At 39.6% G+C, this 10723-nt stretch overlaps 1 protein-coding gene across 1 annotated transcript in view; it reads left to right on the forward strand.

Annotated features, from left to right (window-relative positions):
- Nucleotides 1-9677, forward strand: part of CCDC60 (coiled-coil domain containing 60) — a 64342-nt gene extending 54665 nt beyond the window's left edge. The window contains exons 9-14 of the mRNA XM_050906765.1: nucleotides 2118-2208; nucleotides 2811-2906; nucleotides 3336-3464; nucleotides 4844-4975; nucleotides 7590-7779; nucleotides 9241-9677. Coding sequence (XP_050762722.1) covers nucleotides 2118-2208; nucleotides 2811-2906; nucleotides 3336-3464; nucleotides 4844-4975; nucleotides 7590-7779; nucleotides 9241-9339 — 737 coding nt within the window. The 3' untranslated portion in view covers nucleotides 9340-9677. The remainder of the gene's footprint in view (nucleotides 1-2117; nucleotides 2209-2810; nucleotides 2907-3335; nucleotides 3465-4843; nucleotides 4976-7589; nucleotides 7780-9240) is intronic.
- Nucleotides 9678-10723: the final 1046 nt, after the last annotated feature.

The following is a 10723-nucleotide window of genomic DNA, read 5'->3' on the forward strand; positions in this document are numbered from 1 at the left end:
CTGAATTTGGGGCTTTTCTTTGGGATTGATCAATGTCTCTTCAATTGATTTATCATTGTTAGATCCCTGCAAAACTGGTAAATATTACTACCCCATTTCACAGATGATTAACTAAGGCATAGGAATCAAGATCAGGTGAAATGACTACATTCTTCTTTGCTGTTTTTCTCTTTTCTAATTAATGTCTGACTAGCTCACAGCTATGGAGGTTAATATTTCAAAAATATGAATGTGGACAAGCTTGAGTATTTGTTTTCCCAGTTTCTCCAGATGGAGAATTGGAACAGGTTCTAATGCTGCAAAATGGAGGGCAGAGAAGTATTGTGCCCTCCCTTTCTGTTCATCAGCCAAAAAGAGGAGCTATATCTTTGTGGTACTAGCCCTGGTTTGCTTCCTGTCATCTCCCTCCAAAATCTGCCAACAAGACTGCTTTCAGGACTGGCTTTAGACAACTCGGCTGATCTCGGAGAAAACAACAAATGCAGCCACTGCTTAGTATAGCCCTCTTCCCCCAAAGCACCATTATCTGCAGAGTAGACGGGTTTCAGATATCCAGCTACTCAATCTGCCCAAATGGTAACCATAAATAGAAAGGACTAGGTTCTTCTAAGAAGGGTTCTGACACTGCATGCCAAGAACAGATGAGATTTGTATGCAGCCTTAGCTCAGTTTGAGCAGAGGCTCCCTGCCCATATCGATGTCAGGTTCCAGACCCTGTGGGGGTCAGCCTTTGTATTCAAACTGCTCCTGAGCTCTAGAAGGTCCAGTGGCATAGCCAGCATCTTACAGGCTTACACTTTGAGACTAGTAAGGGTCACAGTGGAGCCATCATTAGAACCAGTCAGTGCTAGAACTTAGGCGTTTCTGACTGGGACCTTGGCGCTCTTGAAACTCACCTGGCCGCAGCTAATAGAGGATCTTCATTATAAGCATGGTTCTTAAAAATTTAGCCCATTAGGTGGTGCCCAGCAACTTGTTCCATCCATGTCTTACATTTATAAATTCACAGTATAATATTCAAATCTGTACTTTTAACAAGTAGAAATAGTTTGTGCTGCTATTTAACACAGTCAACATTCAGCAGTCATCTTCTATTATACTGTATGTGGTGCTTCACAAAAATGTAGAAAAAGGACCTTTTGAATTTGGGGATTACAACTTCAAGGTGTTGAGTACTCTGTAAAATGTCACTTATTACCATGTAGGACATATTGAGCACCTCAGAGGATGACTTAGAATTTGACAGGTAACACTGGGATTTTTAATAACAAGTGTGACAGTTGTTTTACTGCATGAGTGATTGGAGGGAATAACGCAGAGAAGATGGCCGTCTCAGTGTCTCTCCAGGGGTTTGGCATCAAAGCAGGAATGAAACAGCAGCGGGAAGGAAAACAAAGATGTCAATTTGAAGGAAAACAGTAAGTTAAATTGGCTTTCCAGGTATTCAAGGGAGAGGAGAATATTAAGCATTCACATTACAGTGGAAGGCAGAAAGAGAGTAAAGAGTGTTATTAGTGAGAGAGACCTGTTCAAAGGTGGATAATCTGGAAACTCTAGCCAATGAAGGGCTACTTGAGGACATGTCTCAAGTTTTAGTGGATGCTAATAAGGAGACACAGAGAGGTAATTAGATACCTGTTGATGTTAAATGTATTAAATTCCATATGACATTTAAAAGAAGAATGGCAAAGTGGTATGGTAGACTTAGAAATTCAGAAGACTTGACAGTTGTGCCGGTAGAATGCTAACAGCAGAGTACAGGAACTGAAAATAGACTTTCCGCATAGTTTGTTCAAATCTACCTGTTTTTCTAATACACTATAAGCATCTAATGTAAAAAACATCTACTTGATGGGGAGGGGTTTCACAGCTGAAAGAACAAAGCTTATGTTTTCAAAAGTGATTAATGAATTGGATGCATTCATATTTGGGTACCTATCTTGAAACCTCTTTAAAAAGCTGCTTTTTTGAAGAAGCAGCTTTAATTTTTAGAAATACTAAATAGCAGGTGTCTTTAGGATGTCTCATTCAGGCTAGCATATATGGCATCCTCTCTGCAAGGAAGAGGGGAATGCAATATTGAGTTGGCATGTTTTGACAGAATTTTTTTTTATCAGCCCTACAGAAAGTTGTCCAGATAACACACGAAGAGGTGTCAAAAGAAGTCCATAAACAAGAAGATATGGTTAAGAAGACTGGACTGCAGCGGTACGTTACCTGATGGGTTTCTGAATGACTAGGAGAAGCAACTCATCAGGACAGAGCTTATGCCTTCCCACCCCCCCCACCCCCCACCCCAAACAACTGAATTCAGCATTCATTGAATTCAGATGACATTTACATTTTTTGACATGGGTGGCAGAATAGCCCATTTTACTGCTGTGCAAGCAGTATGTATTTTCTGGAAAATACCGCATGAATCTTGCCTTTGCAAACAGAAGAGATCTTATGCTCTGGCAGCTTTGTAGAAAAAGCCATGTTCTATCTTACTCCAGTAGAATTGTTTCTGTTTCTACCACTGCATTTTTCAGTAGTCTCTCTATAACATTTCTAGCTAAGCTTACATTAGATGTGTCCCCTCATTACTCAGTTCTGTGATGGTTTCCACAGCTATAAGATCAACACAACAAACCATTCTTACAATTAGATTTTACTGAAGCATTTTTTTCCCTTGAGTTGAGGTCAAGAGAAATAAATTTTGTACCAGCAAGTCTGTAATATTAAGAATGTTTTATCAGCACCTGTAGAATCTTTCACATTCTAGAGAAGGCCATACTGTACACTATTTTAAACCTTATTGTGTCTTACAGTTTGTTGCCAGTGGCTCAGAACTACAGAGTAAACATGCCATTCATTAAGGACCAAGAGAGTATAATATCAAGGAAGCAGAGGCCCAGAAGGCAGGGGTAAGGGTACAAATCTGTTTTTGAAGCACATTATACGCTGTGTAAACTCAGCTCTCTGTGTGAAAAGCATTTGGCATGCAAATGTCAGAGAGCATTTTATTACATGAGACCAGAGCAGGCCAGTGAAAGCTTGCAGCACATTTAATACATTTCAATGTAATGCAAAGGCACTTTCCTGGAAGGATGTGACTGGAAAGATGGCAGAAATCCAAATTTAATATAACTTACAATTATTTTAATTAAGCAAATTCTTTCATAAATTTGATGAATTAAAAAACTGTAAATGATATTAAATTTGGATTTTTACTGAGAATAAGGAGATCTCAAAATTTATGTGGGCTCACATTGCTGTATATTTTGAGCAACACAGGTGCTTACCACAAAATGGATACCACAAGGTGTTAATTCCAGTTTTCTGTGTTGTTTTAGTTGCAGCTGCCATATCAGCTCTTTCATTAAAAGCAAATCTAACTTGTGTGCCGATATGAGGCAAAAGTTCACAGCAGTACGTGAAGAAGCAGCTTGTTGTTTACATGATGCCCTAGTGAGCCTTGAGAGGTAAGAGACTTTTCTATATACTCTTAAAACACTACACACCTTGCTTCTGACCAGATTTAGGACTTGTCTTCAGGCCTTTTAAAGATGCATTTATATGGATTGACATTAAAATAAGAATATAGGGATGATGATAAAAGTTTCATGACTGTCTGTGTACAAAAAATATATTACAGGTTAAATATTTACAGCAGTGTTTTGGGATATTTCTGAATGACTTTTCTGGAAATGGTTTTGCTAACAACATTGGATATATTTACTTTGGACATCGTAGTCCTTTTCACCCACAGACAGAATAATAAATTCAGTCCACATACAATCTGTATGGCTGTCTTGTGTTTTCAGTTCAGAGATCACTGTATTGTTCTTCAACATTACTTTGGCTCCTCTCATAGTAACAGTTGCAATGTCCTCTCTCAAGGCCTTTTGCCAGATCAGTGACATTTCTACCTTGTTGACCAGCCAAAGCCTGTCATCCTTTTCCTTTCACCCAGAAACATTCATCTGTGATGTTTGTGCAAATTCTTTTGTCTCAGTAAGCATCAGACCTGAGATCCTTCTCTACGTTGCTGTTCTGAAGGGTGTTATACGCACAGTTTTCTTTTCCCCTCTCACTTCCTTCTTCTTTCCATTCTTTTGTTCCATTTTGTACATAGATTTTTTTGTCCCCAGAGCTTTCCTTATCTGGAGCTGGATCCTTGTTTTCTGCCCTGAGCAGCTGCTGTGACTGCATAAGGAACTAATCAGTCCAGCATCCTGCAGTATGGAAGGACAAGTCAGATGGAAACTTACTACTTGCAGCTATTTTACCATTCTGCATACAGCCACACAAGCGTATTCTGTTTGATCAGCATTTGGAGATGAAACCTCAGTTTGGCAGGATATAGTATAAGTAATTTATTGGAAAGAAAAGCAGATGTTTATTTTTGTTATAACACAGTAGTACTTTTTGTAGGAATGCATACGTGAGCCCAATCTCTGGGTCAAAATTCTAGCTCAGGTCACTCTATTCCACCTATCTTCTGTTGTATGTTAAATAATATGTTACCCTAGATCACTGTACAGTATTTTGTTTGCTTCTAAGCAGTGGATACCTGATAGAAAGTGGAGGTTGAATTTCAGTTTAAATGTTTTGATTCTGAACTTTGTTTCTTGCCTACAGTTGATATAAAATGTAAACACTTTTTAATATGTTTGTAGAAATATGAATGTATACAGAACACTGCAAAAGCAAAAATTGTTATTAGTGTCCACAGACTGAACATACAATGTGTTCTTCACATTCATTGTTTTCTGCCTTCCTTAGTATCTTCCCAGTTAACTAAGCAGAAGTATGGGAAAGTTTAAAACACAGCTTTAACTTTTAAGGCTTTTTTTTGTAGGAGGCAGGAAGAGCGATGTTGTCAAAAATACCAGGCTTTGAAACAATTGAAGTATTTCAGAAGAGTCATGGAAAGAATAAGACAGCTGGGCATGAGAGCCGAAAGAGAACATGATGAAGATGGACTAAACTGGTAAGGAGGCACAGAAACCCTCAGTTCAAGTGAGACGGTCAGGGTCCCGGAGTTCTGTCTTTAGTACAAAAGCTTTTTTTCTTTTCTTCTTTACTCCCCAAAGCAAAGTATCACTAGAAACCATTGAATCAGTTGCTGGGAAATGCAGGCTTTTCAAATGAGTAGCAACAAAAATACAGATATGATCTCTAGGAGCAGATCTCAGTCTGCTCAGCAAATAGGTTAACTGGAAATGGTAAGAAAGGGGATAATGAAGAGTTTCTTTCCAGTGATATTGGGCAAAAAGCACTCAGTCCTTGCATTCGCATACCCTCCCCAGCATGCAGCTTTGTAGCAGACTTCTTCCACCAGGAAGTATGTAAAACACACTGTACCCTGCAGATGAGAGCTACTGTATAAATGTACATGGGTTAGATTCACAACTTATTACTGAACTGAACATTCACAGTACTAAAACTGATGGCAAAGGAGACTTTGACTCTAGCTGTCCATCCATCTTAAAAAGAAGAATATTTCCCTGCCAATGTTTAAACTGCACATGGATAATACTGCAACACTTACAAGGGCAAGTAGAGTAATCGCCTAAATGCTTCCCAGTACAGCAATTCTGCAGATGACTAGTGGTTTATGTTTGAAAGCATATTGGCTGTATCCAGTGGTCAGCTTCCAGATACACACTAGAAATAGCCTACCAGAATACCTCAGCAAGCTCACAGCATGTTCCCTACTGCCCTGTCCATGAGAACTCCTTGGACATGGGGTTACAGAGTATGTAAACTGCATGGAATGGGGTTTTTTTCAGCCTGCCCTCTTTTGCTCTCCTTGCTAGTAAGCCTTCTGGCCTTCACAATTTGAGAGAACGAAAAGTCCATTTCTAATCTCGGGTCCAAAATGCAGGTGGCCCAGGACACATCAGGAACACATCAGTCATGCATTAATGAATAAACCTAGTCTTGGCCTATCTAGCAGAACTCTGGTTTTAATTGTCAAACATATATGCTCCAGCTGTCCCCCAAATTTAAGATCTGGCATGTAAATAAGCCCTGAAACTGGAGTGGATGAGGTTTTGCTTTTATACTTAGTTCTGTTAGAAGAAGCCTTAATTTGGACAAAGCTCCATGAGTATAAAGGAGACTATACCAATATGGCTTTTTACTTTTCCCGCTATGCAAGAGTAATACTACAAGTCTGGTGTTCCTTCATATGAAAATCGTGCTTCCATAGTGAGGAGGCCGTCTTGCTCTGACTATGCCAGCATAGTTAGATGAGTATAGCTTTCTTTGCCAGGCCTGTTCTGCAAAGTGCTATCCATGAGGGGTATGAAGAGTGAAATCTCTGACAAGGCTGGTCAACCCCCTTGTGGAGACACAAGTCATGACAGAGAAATTGCTTTCACCATACCACTTGTTTCATTTACAATAGGGCTGTTTTTCCCATACTCTTGCAAACACTGCCTTGCCAAGAAAGCTGAATCACACTAGGAACACTTTACTAGTATATGCTGTCAGTCTAGTTGTCTTATCTCTCTCATGAAGTGAGAAAAAACAAAAATAATACAAAATATGAACAGTGTGATGTAAGAGTACACTAAACATAGCTTCCTTTTTCAAATAAAATAACTTAATGCATGGATGGGTTATAAAAGGCCTGTGTGACACAATTACGGTAACCTGGGTAATCTAGCCAGTGCTAGTAAGGAGTTGGCTATACAGTCATACCCATACCAGCAGTGTACTACTGAGTGTAGAACTGGCCCTAGTGAAGACGAGAACCTACATGTTTCCTTTTTTACTGGTTTAAGGAGGAAATTCCTCACCCCTCTCCTGCTGTCCCAGTAACATGTATCCTAAACTGGAGGGAGGCAGCACTTCCTGCTGGTGTGTTGCCAAATCCTCAGCCCTTTGCAATGAAAGCCACAGCACATCCCAGTCATGCAGTCTAGAAAGGTTTGGAACATCTGTCTCCAGGACTGTCAAAGCAGCACTGCAGAATTTATACACAACATTAAAAAAAAAAAGGCAGTCTTTTCACAAGAGTTTTATTTTTATTGTAATGTGTAATTCTCCTTCTGAATCTCTATATTCAGAGTGAAATGGTAAAGACTGCGTGTTACCGTGCACTTACATCTGTGAGATTTATGTCAGCACACAGAGAGAGGAAAATGATGATAGCACAGGGAAAAGGGATAGTAAAGAGAATCAGAAAGTGTGTCAGATCAGGCACTGATTGCACTGGAAAATCCGTAGAGGCTAAACAAAATAAATAGAGAAAAGATGAAGAGGACAAATCTGTAGTAAAATGGAAACATTTGTTAGGATTTTATTATTTCCTTTCATACCGAAGTTTGTCATCCAAAATTTAAATGAACAATGAAGAAGCATCTATTTCAATGCCCTGCAAAGGGAATTGGTGCACAAGTCCAATAAAGTAAAGCTCTTCCGCATTATTCACTGGGACTTACACTGAGTATTGCGTTCCCCAAAGAGACATTTTTTCCGTGGAAGTTACGGAGGTGGAGAAGTGGGAGAAATGCCAGGCAAATGCAGAGTTATTAATCAGATAGGCATTTGTTCCCATGGCTTCTCTTTTATTGCTGTTCTTCTTTCTGCTAAAGGTTTCCTGTATTGCTTGCCAGACTCCCAGAGTCTGTGAAGAGTGACCGTTATGTACAGAACATCTTAAAGAAACTGGAAAAATATGGCAAGACTCCTGACTTGAAAATTCATCCAGACACCTTTCTTAAGGCTCTGGCTGATCTACAGGTGTGGGAGCTGTGTTCTCCAGAAATTGCTGCAGCTGTGGAGGTGAGATGAGTCCAGTTCTTGATTCTCTGTGTGGTGAGGGTGGGGAGAGCAGGCACCTGCGGGTGAAATTCATGCAGTGGAAAGTTACCAGGTGAAGTCATTTAGGATCTCACTAAATGAAGATGCTACTATTCACCTTTTACAAGGCACTTTGAACTCCTCAGAAGAAAGATGTTATGACAAGCATTGGATTATTAATCAGTATCATTTTATTATTATGTCATTGATTTATTTACCGCCACAGTGAAAGTGACATCTGTCATACATTGTTAGGACACTTGAGGAGAAACATTAAGTTGTTGTGCGCTGAAAAGGCCTGTCATTCCCAGTAGTTACATCCATGAGCTATGCAAGTAATGTATTACGTCACTGATCCAGGAACTCTGCAGATATCTTTGTTTTGCTTCAGGAACATAAAAAAAAAAAAAAATCAAACTACTTTTCAAGATCTTAAGTTGAGCTCAACTCTTGTAGTTCTAGAAGCAATTGGCAGAAGAGGAAGGACACAAGAAAGGGAAGAGAATACATTTAGAATGTATACCGCTATGTAGTCTAACCAGTGAACTAACTTAGAAAAAGCGGCAATGGTGCCACCTTGTGTGTTTTGCTCTCATCACAGTTATTTCCCCTAATCTACAAGACCAACAGAAATCTCTGAGAGGCAGCAGGTTACTGCGCATCTTACATATATTGAGTGTTATCATGCCTTACAAAGGCAAAGGTTTAGTACCCAACATGTCGAGATCAGACTACCTGTATTTTCTTGATGTCTTATAAAAATAGCCATTTTGTCTTGTGCCCTGATTTGCATAGTCACTATCCAGAGAAGCAGCCTTGCCTTAATGTTCAATATATAAGTCTCTGTTGCTTGCTGGTTTTAGATCTATTTCTTTACTGTTTCCATTCTGTTCCCTTTGCATTTTGATCCCTCATATTAGTGCAATAGTAATAGAGAAAAACATGTGAGCATAGCTGAATCTCCTATCTGTTTATTTATACGGCTTTCAAAAATAGCCACAGAGGAAGGAGGACCTTGGTGCTCCTTCTGACTGGAATAGATAAACTGTCGCATTTTAGGAGCAAGAGCAGCATCACTGAATATGACCTGGCTGATACAGACAGAGATTCCAGATGAAGTTATTTAACTTCAAGTTGCTTTAATGTATGTACTGCAATGGTAGGTAGAAGACAGCTGCAAGTTTAAAACACAAAGACTTGACTTGGAAGGATTCAGGATATAAATTGCAATAAAGATTGTAGAGTTTTCCTTTTAATTCATTTTATAGCATATCCAGCTGTTCTGAAAGTTGCGTTAAAAATGTTTTGGTGATATAAAGCTCTATACTAACCGTTTGCAGAAGCCACTACATTTGTTCTGTTGTCACAATTGTTCAAATTTTCCCACATTATCTCTTTTATACATAAATCAAAAGGTCAGGAAAGAACCTTGTTCTGTTTCAGTTTGTACGTGAAAGTATTGTGCAGATGCCAGAAGAGGATTTCAGCGAGTGGTTTCAGACAAGAGTAGCCCTCCTCAGTGCACAGTCCTCCACCTTTTAATCAAACAGCCAGATGAGATGGTTTTCCAGCTACAACTGTCTTCAAGCAGAAAACTACTGCCTGTTGAGATCTGCCTCAAGGAAGACTGGGGAAGGGGAGTTAACTTCAGGAAATCCCACTGACCACTCTTGCACAACTGAAATTTGTCCCTCTACAGTGCTCCGCGGGCTGTAGTCGGCCATAGAAAATAAAAGCTAAATACTGTTGCTCCTTGCTGTATGATGTCTTGGACACACCATCAAATTTCAGCCTCATCTAACCATGTGGGATGAAGACTGAGTTTCTAATCACAGGTCAGGTCATTTCTTCAGACATTCCTCTAACGATACCTACTGTATAACAAGCATCTACTCAGTACAGATATACTGATTTCCATATCTAAAGAGCATTGTCTCTGCTCTTCATTTTAGCTCTCCTTTATAAAAAATATCCCAAGCACAGGTGTCCTGGTTTCGGCTGGGATAGAGTTAATTTTCTTCCTAGTAGCTGGTATAGTGCAGTGTTTTGGATTTAGTATGAGAATAATGTTGATAACACACTGATGTTTTTAGTTATTGCTATGTAGTGTTTATACTAAGTCAAGGATTTTTCAGCTTCTCTTACCTAGCCAGCAAGAAGGCTGGAGGGGCACAAGAGGTTGGGAGGGGACGCAGCCAGGACAGCTGACCCAAACTGGCCAAAGGGATGTTCCATACCATATGACATCATGCCCAGTATATAAACTGGGGGAGTTGGCCAGGAGGGGTGGATCGCTGCTTGGGAACTAACTGGGCATCAGTCGGCGAGTGGTGAGCAATTGCATTGTGCATCACTTGTTTTGTATATTCTAATTCTTTTAGTATTATTATTGTCACTTTATTATTATCATTATTATTATTTTCTTCCTTTCTGTTCTATTAAACTGTCTTTATCTCAACCCACAAGTTTTTGGGTTTTTTCCAATTCTCTCCCCCATCCCACTGGGTGGGGGGAGTAAGCGAGCAGCTGCGTGGTGCTTAGTTGCTGGCTGAGGTTAAACCATGACAGCAGGGTAGTTGTAAGCTTTAAGACAATTCTTTTTTTGCATTAATTCTTTTTTTTTTTAATTCAGATGTTTTATTTTTGCATTGAGTTTATTCTGTGATTATGGATTAACTCTTGCCTTATTAAAATCAGTATTGAAAAACCAAGCATCCTTAGATGCATTTCCCAGGTTTTCACCTGAAGATATGTTTTCCCCTGATTACCTTTGCATATGTTTGCCCTTTCTGTGCTGGGTAAGACAGTAGAATGACACCCCTGAACTCGCAGACAGTGATAAATACATGACCTTTGTGAACCTGTCTGGGCTTAACCATTTATTTCGTGGTGAGTCACAATTGCTGGGTGATGGAATCAGTAACCC

This window comes from Gymnogyps californianus, chromosome 16 (genome assembly GCF_018139145.2).
Source record: "Gymnogyps californianus isolate 813 chromosome 16, ASM1813914v2, whole genome shotgun sequence".
Taxonomy (NCBI): domain Eukaryota; kingdom Metazoa; phylum Chordata; class Aves; order Accipitriformes; family Cathartidae; genus Gymnogyps; species Gymnogyps californianus.